This window comes from Mus musculus, chromosome 7 (genome assembly GCF_000001635.26).
Source record: "Mus musculus strain C57BL/6J chromosome 7, GRCm38.p6 C57BL/6J".
Lineage (NCBI taxonomy): Eukaryota > Metazoa > Chordata > Mammalia > Rodentia > Muridae > Mus > Mus musculus.
In genome coordinates, this window is record NC_000073.6 from 16,300,414 (window position 1) to 16,318,741 (window position 18,328).

Below are 18,328 nucleotides of genomic sequence, written 5' to 3' on the forward strand. Positions count from 1 at the left end.
ACCTCTGCCTTCCGGATGCTGGGTTTAAAGACCTTCACCATCGCATCTGTCTTACTCAACTTCTTTTTTTTTTTTTTTTTTTTTTTTTTTTTTTTCCTGATTTTTCGAGACAGGGTTTCTCTGTAGCCCTGGCTGTCCTGGAACTCACTTTATAGACCAGGCTGGCCTCGAACTCAGAAATCCACCTGCCTCTGCCTCCCAACCACGCCCAGCCTTACTCAACTTCTTGAAACAGGTCTCATAACACATGGCTGGCCTCTAACTGGCAGCAATTCTCCTGCCTCAGCCTCTCAGGATGACTGGGTGAAACACCATGCCTGGTTGACATTTGTTTATTTATTGTACTTAAAATATTTTTTTGAGACAGGGTCTCATATAGCCTAGAGTGGTATAAAACTTATTACTAGTACTAGGTGACCTTGAACTTCTGATCCTCCTCATTCAGGCATGCACAACTACACCCAGTTTTATGGGGAGTTTGAGATTGAGCTTGGAGACTCATCAGTCCTTAGCAGACAGTACAACAGAGCCAAATCCTTAGCCCTGACAGGTGACTTTTGAAGCCAGCATCTCACAGGGAAAGTGTGACTGCTGGACTGGTCTTCAACAGGTTTCAGCAGATCACTCCAAATCAAGGCCCACAGATGTTTGGTTTGGGGGCACATGACGAGAGAAAGACACAGGAAGCAGAGATAACTCATCAAGTTATTTGGGAAGTTAGCATCAGCGTCTGGGGCCTTATCCACAGCACTGTGCAGGAGGCTCTTAAAAAAGCATGGCTGAAGCCAGGCGGTGGTGGCGCCGCTTTTAATCCCAGCACTTGGGAAGCAGAGGCAGGCAGATTTCTGAGTTCTAGGCTAGCCCGGTCTACAAAGTGAGTTCAGGACAGCCAGGGCTACACAGAGAAACCCTGTCTAGGAAAAAAAAAAAAATGGCTGAGGGTACATCTCTTGGGAGTTTGGGACAGAGAGATTCTGAGACTCTTTTTCAAAGAAAACAAAATTTAAGAAGCTGGGCATGGGGGACTGGAGAGATGGCTCAGCGATTAAGAGCACTCTGTTCTTACAGAGGACCTGGGTTCAATTCCCAGCACCCACATGGAAGTTCACAACTGTCTATAACTCCAGTTCCTCATGCAGGCAAAACCCCAAGGCACATTAGAAAAAATAAATAAATGGAGGTATGGTGGCTCACTTTCTTCATGTCAGTACATCAGGGGCTAAACCAGGAGGATTAAGGCAGGTACAAGGTCAGCCTGAGTGAGACCCAGTCTCAGAAAATGAAAGCTGAACAAACAAAAACTAAAGGCTGTGGATATAGCTGAGCAACACAATGGTTGACTAGGCTAGTATAGCCCAGCCCTGAGTTCAGTCTCTAGCAGAGCAAAACGGAAGCACATGGGGATCAGGTCAGCCTTGACCTCTGGAGCATCCTGCCTTAGCCTCCTCAGTGTTGAAATTAGATGTACACCAGGAACTGCAGTAGTTTTACATTCCAACACTAGAGTATTCTAGGCAGGGGCTGTACCACTGAGCCACGCCCCCAGCCCCTCACTGGGGGATTCTGGGCAGGGGCTCTACCACTGAGCCATGCCCCCAGCCCCTTACTGGGGGATTCTAGGCAGGAGCTCTACCACTGAGCCACGCCCCCAGCCCCTCACTGGGGGATTCTAGGCAGGGGCTGTATCACTGAGCCACGCCCCCAGCCCCTCACTGGGGGATTCTAGGCAGGGGCTGTATCACTGAGCCACGCCCCCAGCCCCTCACTGGGGAATTCTAGGCAAGGGCTCTTCCACTGAGCTACATCCCAACTCTTCCAGGGAACATTTTGCCTTGTTGGTGGAGGTGCTGTGGCGTCCTGTGGGCTGAGGAGGTCAGATGTTACTAAGCATGCTATAGTGCTCCACACACAATAACAATTTATTCAATCCTAAAAATCTATAGAGTGGAGGAGGAGTAGCCTGACCCTCTGCCCAGCCACTCTTCCCCCTACTCCTCGCGTTCTCTCCTCTCTCACTCTCTCTCTCTCTCTCTCTCTCTCTCTCTCTCTCTCTCTCTCTCTCTCTCTCTCTCTCCCCAGACGGTTTCTCTGTGTAGTCTCGACTGTCCCGGAACTCACTCTGTAGACCAGGCTGGCTTTGAACTCACTGAGATCCTCCTGCCTCTGCCTCCTGAGTGCTAAGATTAAAGGAGTGTGCCACCACAGTCAGCTGACAAAGTTTTAAACCTAGGAGTCCTGCTAAGATGCTGGAAGACAATCTTAACATGAAAACGGAAGTGTGGCCTGTCTTTACTGTCTGTCACCCCAGAGCAATGGTTCTCAGCCTTCCTAAGGCTGCAACCCAGTAATACCGTATACTGTGGTAACGCCCACCCATAAAATTATTTTCATTGCTTCTTCATAACTTCTAGTTTGCTACTGTTATAAATGGAAATGTAAAGATCGGATCTGCAAACCCAGTGAAAGGGGTTAAGAACCACTGCCCTAGAGTAAAGGCGTCTTTGGAGCGGGGGCGATGGTTCCGTGCATAAAGTGCTTGCCACGTAAGCATGGGGCCATGGGTTCAGTTCTAGCACCTGTGTGAGAAGCTAGGCATTGTGGGTCTGTAACTCCAGCACTGGGAGCCAGAGACAGAGGACCCAGGGCTCAGTAGCTAAGTAGTGTAGCCAATCAGTAAAAGGCCTTGTCTTAAAAAAAAAAATAAGACGAGAGGATGCTGTTTGTTTGTTTGGTTGGTTGGTTGGTTGGTTGGTTCGTCTTTTGTTTTTTGAGACTCGGTAGCTCAGTGGTTAAGAGCCCTGGCTGCTCTTCCAGAGAACCTAGGTTCAATTCTCAGTACCCACATGGCAGCTCACAACTGCCTGTAGCCGCAGCTCTAGGGGATCTGGCACTGTCACACAGGCAGACATGCAGACAAAACATGAATGCACATGAAAAGAAAATTAAATAAGCTATTTTTAAAAACAAGGTGAATAGCCAGGCTGAGGTGGTGTATGCCTTTAATCCCAGCAATCAGGAGGCAGAGGCAAGAGGATCTCTTGTGGGTTTGAGACTAGCCTGGGCTACAAAGTGAGTTTCAGGACAGCCAGGACTACATAGAGAAACCCTGTCTCAAAAAACAAAAGAAAAAAGAAATGACCAAACAAACAAAAAGTAGCCTTTGAGCCTTTGACCCATTGGCACACTTTTAGCCACAATCCCCAGCAGTCCCTAATTCTTCACAGCGGAGTAACTCTCTTACCTGAGATGCTGAGGTTTGAATCCAAGGTCTTCTGCATGTTCTACCACTGAGCCACACCTTCGTCTCCATCCCCTCCCATACACACTGGTGCGTAAGGACTCTACTGCTCTTTTATTTTTATTTATTTTTTTAATATTTATTTATTTATTATATGTAAGTACACTGTAGCTGTCTTCAGACACTCCAGAAGAGGGAGTCAGATCTCGTTATGGATGGTTGTGAACCACCATGTGGTTGCTGGGATTTGAACTCTGGACCTTCGGAAGAGCAGTCGGGTACTCTTACCAACTGAGCCATCTCACCAGCCCTCTACTGCTCTTTTAAAGAATGAATACATTTATGCCAGTCAGTGGTGGTGCACATCTGTAATCCCAGCACTCAGGAGACAAAGGCAGGCGAGTTCTCTGTGAGTTCATGGCCAGCCTGCTACAAAGTGAGTTCTGGGACATCGAAGGCTACACAGAGAAATGGTGTCCCGAAAAAAAAACAAAATAAAAATAATAAAAAATAAATTTATTTATTATGTTTGTGCACACACACACATGCTGAGGTTCAGAAGAAACCTCGAGGGAGGCTTGGAGAGAGGGCTCAGTGTTTGCTCTTCAAAAGGATGGGGGTTCAATTCCCAGCTCCCACATGGCAGCTCACATTTGTTTATAACTCCAGTTGCAGGGGATCCAGCACTTATATAGACATACACGTAGGCAAAACACCAATACATGTCAAATAAAAGTAAATAATTTTAATAAGAGTTACATTAGGGGTTGGAGAGATGGTTCAGCCGTTAAGAGCACTGACTGCTCTTCCAGAGGTTCTGAGTTCAATTCCCAGCAACCAAATGGTGGCTCACAACCATATGTAATGAGTGACAGTGTACGCACATATATAAAATAAATAAATCTTTAAAAAAGAAAAGAGTTATATTAGAGAAAGAAAAAGAAAATGCTCGGAAGTTGGTTCTCACTTTCTATTACGTGGGTCCCAAGAATCGAACCCAAATCGCTGGCCTTGCCTATAGGTCTCTTTATTCAGTCAACTATCTTGTTTTTCTTTTCTTCTTCTTCTATTTATTTATTTATTTATTTATAGACAGGGTCTCTCTATGTAACCTTGGCTTTCCTGAAACTCACTCTGTAGACCAGGCTGGCCTCGAACTCAGAGAAATTCCCCTGCCTCTTCTTCTTAAGTCCTGAGATTGAAGGTCCATGCCACCACGGCCCAGCTCTGCCTAGCCATCTGCAGCCCTCATTCCACTTTTTTTTTTTTTTTTTTTTTTTCTGAGACAGGGTTTCTCTGTGTAGCCCTGGCTGTCCTGGAACTCACTCTGTAGACCAGGCTGGCCTCAAACTCAGAAATCCGCCTGCCTCTGCCTCCCGAGTGCTGGGATGACAGATCTGAAACACCAGGCCTTTACCACTTTGCTTTATTTGATGATGGCTCTTGACATTAACCCTCGTGTTTGGAGTGACAGGATGGTGGGTGTTGGAGATGTTTCTGAGAGGGGCTGAGACCTGGCTCCACACAGCTCTCTACCCAGTCAGATTTTCCACCCATCTCATACTTAATTCCTTCCTAGAGGAATATTCCAGCCAGTCTGGTCTGCTGTTAGTGGCTGGAGGTCACTGGGTGGTGAGAGAGGGGCCCAGAAGGAACTTTAGGCACAAGGCAGGAGCCTGTCCCCCTCCCAGATACTTCCCTGCGAGGCCCTGAGCAAACACACTGCTCCAAATTAGTCCTACTAATGACAACAGCAAATACTGATTAGGCCTTCGTGTCAGACGCTGCATTTAATGACTTCCAGAAGCATCTCATTTAATACGTCAAAAGCAGGGCTACGCTGGTATCTCTGAACTTGACCTACACTCAGAAATACACCTTTATAGCCGGGCAGTGGTGGCGCACGCCTTTAATCCCAGCACTTGGGAGGCAGAGGCAGGCGGATTTCTGAGTTGGAGGCCAGCCTGGTTTACATAGTGAGTTCCAGGACACCCAGAGCTACACAGAGAAAACCCAGTGTCAGGGGAAAGAAGAAATACACTTTTGTATCTGCGGTGCACTCATGTGATTTGCTGGTTTGTGGTAGGATCTCATATATCCTAGGTATGACTCGAATCCCCAGTGTAGCTGTCAACGGCCTTACCCCCACCCAGCCTTGCAAGGCCTGGGATTACAGGCATACTCTGTCATGTTTGTTAAGGACCAAAATCATGGCTTCATACATGCTAGCTGAGCACTCTACCAGCTGAGCTGTGTCCTCAGCACACACACATGGGGGTGGGGGCTTGTTTTAATTTATTTATTTTGAATATGTGTGGTGCGGGGGATGGACACCAGGGCCTCACATGTGTTTGGTTTTGAACTGTGGTCTCCCCATGCAGGCCTTATACTCTTTATCCTCCTGTCTCTGCAGCCTCAGGGCTGGGATCACAGGCTTGGGCCACCACATCCGATAAAAGGTGTACTCAGACTCATTGAACATGCTGTCCCCAAAAGGGAAGGGTGTACTTTATTGCCTATCAATGTTTGTCAATGAGTGCCATGTAAGCTGGTGAGGTGGGAGGCTCGGGGTGGGGGTTGTCCAGCATCCATGACTGCAGTGGCATCCCTCACGCCTGTGCCCCATGGCCTGCACCAGATCAAAGTATAACAGAGCCTTGAGGAAAGGGATAAGGAAGGAAGGAAGGAAGGAAGGAAGGAAGGAAGGAAGGAAGGAAGGAAGGAAGGAATGGTGGGGTGGGTGTATGTCTAAAATCCACAGTCTTGGGTATTCAAAATAGGAATCTCTCTCTCTCTCTCTCTCTCTCTCTCTCTCTCTCTCTCTCTCTCTCTCTCTTTCTCTCAATCCTGACCCCTGATTGGCTCGGAGATCTAAATTCCTGGTCATGGGGCAGGCCGTGTTTGAGAACCTGCCACACCCCCTCTCTCTTCTTTTTCCCTTTTGGTTATTGCTTTTATTTTTTTTCTAAATAGATTATCAGGGTTTTTTTCTATGTGGCTGTCTGGCCTCCTAACTGCTATATAGATAAGGCTTACTTCAAATTCACAGAGATCTTCAGGCCTCTGCTACAAGTGCAGAGATTAAGGACATGTGCCACTCTACCTAACTACTTTTATTTATTAATTTTTTTCATACAATATGTTTTAATCATATTCTTTATATGAGTACACTGTCACTGTCCTCAGACACACATCAAAAGATTGCATCAGATCCCATTACAGATGTTTGTGAGCCACCATGTGGTTGCTGGGAATTGAACTCAGGACCTCTGGAAGAGCAGTCAGTGCTCTTAACCACTGAGCCATCTCGCCAGCTCTTGATCATATTCTTTCCCCTCCCTCAGTTCCTCCTAGATCCTGCCCATCTCTCTATCCACCCAACTTCATGTTCTTTCTTTCTCTCTTTGTCTTAGCAAAACAAAACCACCCCAAAACCAAAAATCAAAACAAACAGAAAACCAAAAAGACCAAACCAAGCCAACACTAAACTCAGGAAAAAGCACATAAAAAACCATGCAGTCTGTTTTGGGTTGACCAACTACTGGTGTGTGTGGGGGGAGGGGGGGCAGCAGAGGGGCATTGAGACCTGTCCTGGAGTATAGAAGCCCAGTGACACTCCACTGGAGAGAACTGATGTCCCTCCCCCGAGAAGGAATCAATTACAAATAGCTTCTGGACTAGAGGTGGGACCTTGTGTCCTACCCTACTCACTGCTGGGATTTTGTCAGGTTTTTTTTTTTTTTTGGTTTTTCGAGACAGGGTTTCTCTGTATACCCCTGGCTGTCCTGGAACTCGCTTTGTAGACCAGGCTGGCCTCGAACTCAGAAATCCATCTGCCTCTGCCTCCTGAGTGCTGGGATTAAAGGCGTGCACCACCATGCCCAGCCGGAGCACACTTTTCTTGGAGTCATCTGCCACCTCTGGTGATCTTTCCACTTCCTCTTCTGCGTGGGTCCCTGAACCCCGAGGAAAGGAGTTGGATGAAAACATCCAGTTTACAGCTGAATGCTCCAAGGTCTCTCACTGTCTGCAGATTGTCCAGTTGTGGGTTATTTTAAATTTAATTGTGTGTGAGTATGTGTGTGTGTGTGTGTGTGTGTGTGTGTGTGTACGTGAGTGTGTGGACACGGACGCAGGTCTCTCAGGAGGCCAGGAGCATCAGATTCCCTGGAGCTAGGGTTACATATCCAGGCACAAGATGTAGGTACTGGGAACAGAACACAGGTCCTTCCTTGGGAAGAGCTGTAAGCACTCTTAATCACTGAGTTCTCCCCCCCCCCCCCACTTGCTTCGTTTTTTGAAAAAGATCACTTGCTGTGCTCAAAAATGGGCTTGGAGAGCCGGGCATGGTGGCGCACGCCTTTAATCCCAGCACTCGGGAGGCAGAGGCAGGAGGATTTCTGAGTTCGAGGCCAGCCTGGTCTACAAAGTGAGTTCCAGGACAGCCAGGGCTACACACAGAAACCCTGTCTCAAACAAACAAACAAACAAACAAACAAACAAACAAGCTGGACAGTGGTGGTGCATGCCTTTAATCCCAGCACTTGGGAGGCAAAGGCAGGTAGATTTCTGAGTTTGAGGCCAGCCTGGTCTACAAACTGAGTTCCAGGACATCCAGGGCTACACAGAGAAACCCTGTCTTGAAAAACCAAAAAAGAAAAAAAAAAAAAGGGGGGGGCCTGGAACTCACTATGTAACTCAGACAGACTCCAACCTTGCAACCACATTCCTGCTTTATCCTCTGGAAGTGCTGGGAAGACAGGTGTAAGTGACTATGTTTATTTCTTTAACAAGTGTCTTATCTCACATGGCTGTGTGACACCCTTTCACAGCGGGCCCAGTGCTGGGCACCCATAGGTAAGTAATATACTCAGTAAGTTTGGTGACAGTTTGGGTGAGACAGAGAGTCTGTCAAGTGCCGTGAGAGATGTCTACGGCTTGGGAGGAGGAAGGGTCACTGTTTCAAAAGGGAAGGGAAATAAATGACTTTTAGAAAAGGGAAAGGAAACAGAAACAACAGACAGGATGAAATAGGGTGCAGGGGGCTGCCCGGGCATGTCTGTGCCAGGAGCACAGGGCTGCCTCTTCCCCATTTGTCCAGTGCCAGATGGGTATTACGCCAGGCGGGCCAGGTGTTTAAGTTCACGAGTGTAACCCGCCATCAAGCCATTTAGCAGGAACCTGTCTCAGGAGTGACTTTGTGAGCACAGGTCTGGGCTCAGTTTCTTCTGTATGTGACTGGCATGTTTTGTAGGGTCAGCCAGTGCAGTCTAGTGGCTGTGCTTCAGCTATTGCGGGTGTCAGCCTGAGAGTGCTATTTGGATTGGAGTGTGTGTCCCTCTGAACCTGCCAGGAAGTTGTTCTGAGAAGGGGTCAGCCTTTAGTGTAGTGTGAATGCCCTAGGCATCTGGGGACACGGGTTTGTGCGTCGGAGACTGTTTGAATATTGTTTGTGCAACTACGTTTTGGGTTGTCACTGTCTGTGTGTGACCCAGTGAGCCAGTAAGTAAGATAATCTGGATGTCTGGGTCTGTGTGAGCTCGTGTGTCCAGGCCCTTGTCCTGATGTGTATCTGTGCCTCTGGTCTGACTTTGTGTCCCTGTGGCTCAGTCATCACTGACTCAGTGCACCCTGGCGTGCCAGTCCGTTAGTCTGAGCGTACTCCTCAGGTGTGGGTGTGGGTCCCAGTCAGTGTGTCAGTGTGTCAAGCGTGTGTCCGGACACCCTAGGTCTGGGCTGTCCCCACGCTGCTCCTCCTGCCTGGACCAGGCCTCGCCCCGCCCCTCTGGCTGCCGGGAAACCCCCCGCGCCGAGGTAGGGGGCGCGGCGCCCGACTGCAAGCCCCGACTTGTCCCCAGCCGCGGGCGGGGCCCTGGCGTCACGCGGGGGCGGGGCGTGGGAGCCAGCGAGAGGCGGGGCGGGGCGGCCGCCGAGCGAGCGGGGCCCGGGGATCTGCCGGGAGGCCTGAGACGCGGCATAGAGCCACATGCGAGCGGGGAGCCCAGGAGGCGGCGGCGACACCAGCAAGCAAGCAGCAGCAGCGGTGATCCGGACACGAAGACTCCAGAAGCAGCAGCAGTCACTGCAGTTAGAGCAGCAGGAGCAGCAGCAAGGTGCCTCAATAGCAACCCACTCGGCGGGCGAGCCCTCCAGAAGGCAACCGCCCGCCACCCCATCGCCTCCTTTCTCCGGAGTGTTCATGCCCCCGGGGTGAGTGAGCACCCCGATTCCCGAAGCTGCTTACGAGCGGCAAGGCCCGGAGGGCTCCCTGGAGGAGGTGACGGGGTGCACGGGCCGATAGGACGGTCGCCTTGCATTCCCGCAGCTTGTGCCCCAGCTTTCATCACTGGGACTAAGGCTGGGCCAGGCGGGCGGGAAGGAAGCACCTGGGACTCAGGGCGCCCTGTCTGGGCGCACAGGTGCCACAGCGGTCTGGCGGGTTTGTTTACAAACAATGGGGTTCGGGCTCGCCCGCGCCCCCTGGTGGCTAGTGAGACCTGGGAGGAGCGTGGCCCCGGGCTCGCTCGAGTCCCCCGAGTCCCACTGCGGGAGGGTTGGGGTGGGGGGTGGCACCGAGGATCGGCCACACCCAGAGCGCGCGCCCGCCGGGGGCGGCGACAGGGGGCGGCGGAGGCTGTGGCTCCCGCGGGCGGGGGCTGCGCCCCAGCAACAGCCGGTTATTGGCCCCGCGCGCGCTGGGCGGGCGGGGCGGGCGCACGTGGCGGCGTCGAGGGGGGGGGCTGTGACAGCGGAGGGGCGGCGGGGACCGCGCGTGCGGGGCTGTGGATCTGCAGGTGTCTCGCCTGGGTGTGTGTGCTCGTGTTTGGCTCCCGAGTTTGTATCCCTACACCGAGATGTTGGCGTTTGTCACCCGGAGGGGTGTCTGCGTGAGTCCTTGCCCGCGTGTCTGCGGGGTGGGGTGCACCTGTCCGTTTACGGGTGTGGGTGGCCACCCCCCAAACCAGAGTTGTATACGTGTGCTCTTAAGGGGTGAAAAGGGGATCTGTATCTGTCGCTTGCCTGGTAGTGTTGGTGGTGGTGGTGCGGACGACCGGGGCACTTGAGCTGTGTTTGTGTGTCGCTTGAGTGAGCTGTGTTGCTGTGCAGGGGTCTCGCCCAAGTGTGCGCTGCGTGTGTGTGTGTGTGTGTGTGTGTGTGTGTGTGTGTGTGTGTATGCGCGCGCGCGCGTGCTGTCTCTGGGTGTCTCCAAGACAAGCATCTGCTGTACCCAGCTTTTGGGATGGGATGCCACCCAGTGCCTGATCGCTCGCTGGGTGACTTCTGAGCAGCAAAAGGCACACAAGGCACGCTGAGCATGAAGGGCTTTGGGGGTGGGGGGGATCTAGCGGGTTCAGTGCCAGCCCCTCTCTCTGCATGCAGTGTGTGTGTGTGTGTGTGTGTGTGTGTGTGTGTGTGTGAGAAAGAGAGAGGGGGGGGTGAGAGTGAGTTTTGGGTCTGAGGGGTTTGTCTCTGTGATCCAGGCTATGTGTCATGTGGTGCTCTCTCTCTGTAGTGTTTATAGCAGTCACGTGAGGCCAGTGTTTTCTGTCTCTGCATTAGGTGTGTGTGCTGCTGGGCTCTGTGTGTGTGTGTGTGTGTGTGTGTGTGTGTGTTTTCTGGGGCTGACAGTTGGCTGTGGTGTATTGGGGCTGAGAGTAGAGGCTGGACCTATGGCTTCTACCAGCTGCGGCTGGTGCCTCCCGATGTGGCTGCCCCGCACACGAGGGGGGATGATGTATCTGGATATGATGACTTGTGTCTATGTGTGGCTGTTGTGTCCCAGGAGCTCAAAGTTGGGGGGGGGTGCACATTCAGGTGTGTTTTGAGATGATGGTGGTGCATGTGCTAAGGAATAGTAAGGGGGGTGTCTTTGGGTTGTCTGTGTGTATGCGGGAGAAACACGTTGAAGACTTGAGTCTGTTGTGCTTCAGTGTGTGACGGCTGCATTGTGGGCGGGTGAGCGCTGGCATGTCAGCAGCGGGTCAGTGTGAGACTGGTGTAAATATGTTGAAAGGGCTCTGGATGGCTGTGTGTGCATGTCTGTGTCCCCATGTGTTTCTGGGTGAGCCACCTCACTGGGGGAGCGGGAGGGGCGGTAAAGTTGGACACTTCTCTGAGTTCACTGGTGTCTTCCCATTACACACACACACACACACACACACACACACACACACACACACACGGTTCTCTGACAGCACCGTGTATCCTGGGAGCCCCAGCACCCCTTCTGCGCTCTTCTCTGTTGAGAAAGTTCTCCCTGGCCCAAGCCCTGAGAGTAGTAGGCAGTTTTCCTGGTGGGTTTTGCTACAAACCCCAGACGCAGTCTGTGCGCCCCTCACCATGTGTCCCGGCCAGGCTGTCCCTGGGGTCATCCCTTCCTGGGTGGGAGTGACTTCCAGGCAGGGTGTCTGCGAGGTGGGGTCCTGCAGGCCCCCCCCGCAGTCGCCCCACTGACCTCCCGCCGTGTCCCGCAGGCTCCAGGGAGCGCCATGGCCCGCGCACGCCAGGAGGGCAGCTCTCCGGAGCCCGTAGAGGGTCTAGCCCGCGACAGTCCGCGCCCCTTCCCGCTCGGCCGCCTGATGCCCTCCGCTGTATCCTGCAGCCTTTGCGAGCCCGGCCTGCCCGCCGCCCCTGCTGCCCCTGCCTTGCTGCCGGCCGCCTACCTCTGCGCCCCCACCGCTCCACCTGCCGTCACCGCCGCCCTGGGGGGCCCCCGCTGGCCTGGGGGTCACCGCAGCCGGCCCAGAGGCCCGCGCCCGGACGGTGAGTGCCCGCCCCGCACCCGGGGAAGCTGAAGCGGGAGTGGAGCTGAGTGGGGCCACCGGGAGGGTGTGGCCAGTGTGGTCTTTGTGTAGCAAGAACCAGGAAGACAGAGTGGGAGACATGGATGGAGGGGCCAAGTCGAGTGGGAAGTCCCTCTTAGAATCTGACTGCAGTCCCCGGAGTTGCAGTCCACGTCCCTTCCCGGGCCTCGGGCAACAGCTGTTTCTCAGCTCCCCTCCCCCAGCCCGGGTCCCTGGGCGCCCCCCACCCCCATGAGGATTGCAGTGGGAAGGAGTGTGGCCAGTGGGAGGACTGTCACCTCAGGACTTTGGGGAGGGGTCGGAGGCCTTACCCTTTTATTTGAATCTCTTTGGCACTGGCAGGGTTAGTCCGCAGTCCCCCAGGAGGAAGGAGAGGGGGAGGGGCCATTGTGTTGGGAAAGTCCCCCTCGGGGAGAGGGTGAGGCTCAGGGAGGGAAGGGTTAAAGGTCCCTCGCCTGATGGGCTGTTAACCCTGTGGTGCCCGGCTACGGGGAATGACCATCTGGGTTTCCCTTTCTATTTGCCCCCACCTCCCCATGAAGAGAGAAAAACTTTCCAACTTTCCCTGCGTTTCAGGACTAGGTTCAGAGATAATGGAAACTGAGGCTCAGGATCTAGTGTGACAGGACCGAGGCACAAGGATGAGTGCCAGAGGGGGTGGAGCACAAAGTCTAACCCAGTACCCCTGCCACCCTCACCCAAACCCTAGTCCTCTTGGGTTAGTCCCAGTTTGGCCTTCTGGTCATCAGGCCAATGCCACATCCGGGGGTGTGGCCTCACTGTGGTTGGGCAGGAGTGAGCTGGAGACCTGAGGGTAGTGACTGGGTGGGGTCAGTGGCGGTATCCCCGTGTGACCTTGGTCACTTCTATGGGTGGAGCCTCAGTTTCCCCGTCTGTCAAATAGAACAGGCTAGATTTGACCCTGTATTAAAATAGGGGTACTTAGGTCGGATAAGTTGAGGGACTTCCACATTCATATGAGCTTTAATGGGTAATTGACCATCCAGGTGACCCCAGAGCCACTTCCGTAAGACCCCTTTCTAGGGCCTGTGGGAAAGAGTGGGAAAAAGGGAATTTCTATGGCTGAGTGGAGAAGAAAGCACAGTGTAGCTCCTGGGCGCCTCCGGGCAGACTGGGTGGATGGTGACCACGCCCCTTTCCCCTCACCCAGGTCCTCAGCCCTCCCTGTCACCAGCCCAGCAGCACTTAGAGTCGCCCGTGCCCAGCGCCCCGGAGGCCCTGGCAGGAGGCCCCACCCAAGCTGCCCCGGGAGTGCGTGTGGAGGAGGAGGAGTGGGCCCGGGAGATCGGGGCCCAGCTGCGGCGGATGGCGGACGACCTCAACGCGCAGTACGAGCGGCGGGTGAGTGCGGGGCGGCAGGCAGGTGGGGAGGGGGCTGCACACCCCGCCAGATGTGCTGCAGCTGCTGGCCCAGCGCGCGCGAGGTCGCGCCAGGGACAAGCAGATGGGGGTGTGGGGGAAGGAATGGATCTGCTGGATGCTGGGATCCGGTGTGGGCCAGATCAGGACTGGAGCCCCTAGCCAGGGTCGGGGAAAGCTACTCGGAGCCCGCGGTCGCGGGGACTGAGGGCGGCGCTCGGCGCGGCGGCTCCTATATCCCGGGCTATTTATAGCCGGTGAGTCAGCAACGCGCCGCGCCCGCCGCGCCCGCCCCCGCCGAACTGCGCCCCGCAGCGCCTCCCGCCGGCTGCTTCGCGCCGGCACCTCCCTGGCTCGGGCCCGCCACTTGGTGCTCCTAGATCGGAGCCCCCCATGAAACCCCCAGAGCCCGGTTCCCGCCCCTAGCGCTGTGCACTCTGCACATGGCCCTTGCATTGTTTGCTGATTTCAACAGAGAGAGAGAGAGAGAGAGAGGCGCACCCCACTGACGTTGGATGGGTACAGGTCCCTCACTCTGCTCCCTGGCCCTGTCGCCTACCTTTTGTAAAAGGGACATCCTCCCAGCAGCGACTCACTCCCAGCAGGTGTTTTTTTTGCACCCACTTACATGCACAGCCAGGGGCGTTGTTTTTAGCTCCCATCCTGGCTCTGGCGCGCCTTCTAACTATGGCTTTCCAAAGTCCTCCATCTCCTTCATTGGTTACCACTGAGCAAATCCTAGAGACTAGGCAAGTAGCATGGCCCGGTGGCAGCATCCCGTAATCCCACCTACTCAGGGAGGGAGAAAGAAAGTTCAAAGCCAGCCTGGGCAACCTAGTGAGTGATATTCTGCTTCAGAAATAGTCTTTGAAGTGGCTCAGAGGATAAAGGTGCTTGCTACCAAAACTGATGAACAGAGTTCGATTCCCAGGACCCACTTAGTAAAAGTCAAGAGTCTAATCTTACATAGTGTTCTCTAACCTCCACATGTGCACACACAGATCCCCCCTCTCTCTCTCTTTCTCATACACACACAGACACACACACACACACACACACACACACACACACACATTAATGGTTAAGAGAACTCTTACAGAGAACCAGGGTCAGGTTCCCAGCTGACAACTGCCTGTAATTCCAGGTCCAGGGATCCAATGCCTTCTGGTATTTGCCAGCACGTACACATTAGTTTGTTTGTTAGTTAGTTTGTTTTTTAAAGATTTATTTATTTTATGTTTAATGAGTACACTGTTGCTGTCTTCAGACACAGGAGAAGAGAGCATCAGATGGTTGTGAGTCACCATGTGGTTGCTGGGATTTGAACTCAGGACCTCTGGAAGAGCAGTCAGTGCTCTTAACGGCTGAGCCATCTCTCCAGCCCACATATTATTTTTTTTTTAGTTTTATTTATTTACTTATTTATAATTCAGGGGAGGCTGATGTAGCTCAGTTGGTAGAGTGCTTGCCTAGGAGAGAGACACTGACCCTTAGGTCTGTGGGTCAAGGTCACCCTCAAATACAGTTTCAGTTCCAGGACATCCTGTGCGACATGAGGTGAGGTCTCAAAAACAGGAAGATTTTTTTCTTTTTTTTTCTTTTGTTTTTTCGAGACAGGGTTTCTCTGTGTAGTCCTGGCTGTCCTGCAACTCACTCTGTAGACTAGGCAAACTGGCCGGGAACTCAGAGGTTCTCTCCTCCTGCCCTTCCCCCACTCAAGTGCTGGGCTTAAAGGTTCCACTCAGCTGAGCTTTTTTTTTTTTTTTTAAACACATGCCTGGAATCCACCAGTGAGTGGCAAAAGGTGTGGCTTAGCAGCAAACATTGTCTAGCATTAGTGTTTTCTCCTCTTTTCTAAGAGATGGCCATCTCTGGCTTGGCCCATGTGCTGTTGTCTTCAGAGTGAACACCCAGGGCTCCGTGCTCCCCCTAATAGGCTAAGTATAATGATAGTGAACTCACAAGGTGGCATCCACCACCTCGCCCAGTTGCAAGGAGGAGGAGGGCACAGGAGGCCTGGGCTAGTTCTGGGCATGTACTCTAATAGGGTCATTAGCCTGACATCTTCCAAATGGATTACATTCTTCACAACCAAGAACATGAGCCCGGTGGATCTGCTTGGCCATAACCAGTGGAAGGACCAAATAAAAGCTTGCTCTCTCTCTCTCTCTCTCTCTCTCTCTCTCTCTCTCTCTCTCTCTTCCGTTCTTCCTTCCTTCCTTTCTCCCTTCCTTTCTTTCTCTTTTCTTTTCTTTTCTTTTCTTTTCTTTTCTTTTCTTTCTTTCTTTCTTTCTTTCTTTCTTTCTCTCACTCTCCCTCCCACCCTCCCTTTCCTTCCTTCCTTCCTTCCTTCCTACCTTCCTTCCTTCTTTCCTTCCAACACTGGCTGTCCTAGAACACACTATGTAGACCACCATGCTAGCCTTGAATTCTCAGAGATCTGCCTGCCTCTGCCTCACAAGTTCTAAGATTAAAGATGTGAGCTACCACACCCAGCATTCTTTCTTTCTCTCTCTCTCTCTTTCTCTCTTTCTTTTTCTCTTTTCCTTTTTTTTTCTTTCTTTCCTTTTCTTTCTTTTTCTTTTTCTTTTTTAGGCTGGCTCTTAATAAGCTGTTCACACTGGCTTTGAACTCACTTTATAGCTCAGACAGGCTTTGAACTTTTGTCTTCCTGCCTCAGCCTCCTGAGTCGCTGGGATTACAGGCCTGTGCCATCACAGAAGAAATCTAGATGCTACATCACACTTTTTCTCTACCACCAGGGATCGAACAAGAGTTTCCCTGAAGCCAGCATTGCCAAGAGATACCTTCTCTCAGCCTTGCTGGCATGGCCTGCTGTTCTCAACACTCTTCCGGGGTGGTTTGAGAACTGCTTAGGCTGTCGGGCTGCTCCTTACTCTCTCCCATGTCCCAACAGCCTTTTGTTTGGTTGGTTTGATTTTTCCAGTTAGGAGCCTGTGCTCTAGCACAAATTTAGTGAGGCACACTAAGATGAGTTCGAGCCACCACGCCTGTCTCTCACCTTGAGTGGGCTGCGTTTCAGCCCACCCCTTAGAGCCCTTGTGATTCGTAGGGTGTGTGTGCTAGGCTCTATGCTATGGGAATTCTGCCCCAGCCCCTTCCCACCTAGGTTGGGAGAGTGTGCCCTGGTGAGTGAGGGGCTGAAAAATGGCTGGTAAGAGGGTTGCGCTCAGTTTTGGGACCGATCTCGAACCCACACCTTTTGCTCACTAACCCACTGTCTGCGGGTCCAAGCTAATTCCTACTTCCTCCTCTCCCCAGAGACAAGAAGAGCAGCATCGACACCGACCCTCACCCTGGAGGGTCATGTACAATCTCTTCATGGGACTCCTCCCCTTACCCAGGGATCCTGGAGCCCCAGAAATGGAGCCCAACTAGGTGCCTACACCCGCCCGGGGGACGTCGGAGACTTGGGGGGCAGGACCCCCTCCGCCTTCTGACACCCTGGCCAGCGCGGGGGACTTTTTCTGCACCATGTAGCATACTGGACTGCCAGCCTTGCCCGTCCCAGGGGCAGGCAAGGGATGCCACTCGAGCCCGGGCAGCCTGGGTGCACTGATGGAGATACGGACTTGGGGGGACCCTGGCCTCCCGAAAGCCAGGGAAGGGAGGGCTGAAGGACTCATGGTGACTGAGGGGGTGGGGACCGAGCCGCCCGCCTCTGCCGCCCACCACCATCTCAGGAAAGGCTGCTGGTGCTGGCTGCCCGTTCCAGCTGCAGGGGGGACGCTGGGGGTGTCCCCAGTGCGCCTTCACTTTGGGCCTGGCCTCAGGCCCCTGGTGCTTCCCCCCCTCCTCCTGAGGAGGGGGTCTGTGAAGAGCATATGAGCCAAACCTGACCACTAGCCTCCTGGAGCCAGAGAATGGGGGGCGTGTGAAGGCCTTCTTAACCCAGTGCCCAGCCATCTTCCCTGAGCCGCCGGCGGGCGGTGAACGATGCCTGCCTCACCTTCATCTGGGGGTGTCCAGGAGGGGTCCAGACTGTGAATCCTGTGCTCTGCCCGGGACCACCCCCCCCCCCCCAATCCCCATCCATCTCATTGCATAGGTTTAGAGAGAGCACGTGTGACCACTGGCATTCATTTGGGGGGTGGGAGATATTGGCGGAAGCCACCCCAGCCTTAGTCCCCAGGGCAAAGCGCTGGGGAGGAAGATGGGGAGTCAGGGAGGGGGGAAGTCTCAGAAGAGGGAGGAGTCTGGGAGCGGGGAGGGACGGCCCAGCCTGTAAGATACTGTACATGCACTGCTGTAGATATACTGGAATGAATTTTCTGTACATGTTTGGTTAATTTTTTTTGTACATGATTTTTGTATGTTTCCTTTTCAATAAAATCAGATTGAACAGTGAACACTCTTTTTGTTAGCTTTACCAGTGACAGAGCATCTGGCACTACCTGTAAGGACATGAAAGAAACGGTGTGTGTGTGTATGTGTGTGTGTGTGTGTGTGTGTGTGTGTGAGAAATGGCTCAGTGGTTAAGAGCACTGACTGCTCTTCCAGAGGTCCTGAGTTCAAATCCCAGCAACCACATGGTGGCTCACAACCATCATAATGAGATCAGACACCCTCTTCTGGAGTGTCTGAAGGCAGCTACAGTGTACTTACATATAACAATAAATAAATGTAAAAAAGAGAAAGAAAGAAAGAAACTGGAACTTTTGGACTCTTAAGGGGCAGTCATACTAAAAGGTAAGCTAGAGGCTGGTCTGGTGGCACAGGCCTGTCGTAGCTAGTTGGAAGGCCTGAGCAACTGAGACCCAGTCTCAGCAATGGGGAGGGGACAGGTGGAGGGGACAGGCGGAGCGCTGGCTCAGCAGGTAGAAGTATGGGCTGTTCTTCAAGAGGATCTGCATTTAGGTCCCAGCACCCATGCTGCAGCTCACAC

The 18,328-nt window shown here is 52.9% G+C and overlaps 1 protein-coding gene across 12 annotated transcripts; it reads left to right on the forward strand.

The window, feature by feature from the left end:
* The first annotated feature begins 7,984 nt into the window (after positions 1-7,984).
* Positions 7,985-17,921, forward strand: Bbc3 (BCL2 binding component 3). 12 transcript variants are annotated; one of them, XM_006539578.4, is made up of 4 exons: positions 7,985-8,095; positions 11,713-12,001; positions 13,214-13,404; positions 16,705-17,792. In XM_006539578.4, the coding sequence occupies exons 2-4, from the start codon at positions 11,728-11,730 to the stop codon at positions 16,819-16,821; spliced, it is 582 nt and encodes a 193-aa protein (XP_006539641.1). In that variant the 5' UTR covers positions 7,985-8,095; positions 11,713-11,727; the 3' UTR covers positions 16,822-17,792. The 12 variants fall into 12 exon arrangements, with proteins under 12 accessions (XP_006539641.1, XP_006539645.1, NP_573497.1 ...); XM_006539582.2 differs by lacking the exon at positions 7,985-8,095 and adding an exon at positions 8,425-8,448; NM_133234.2 differs by lacking the exon at positions 7,985-8,095 and adding an exon at positions 9,170-9,448 and having other exon boundaries at positions 16,705-17,921.
* Positions 17,922-18,328: the final 407 nt, after the last annotated feature.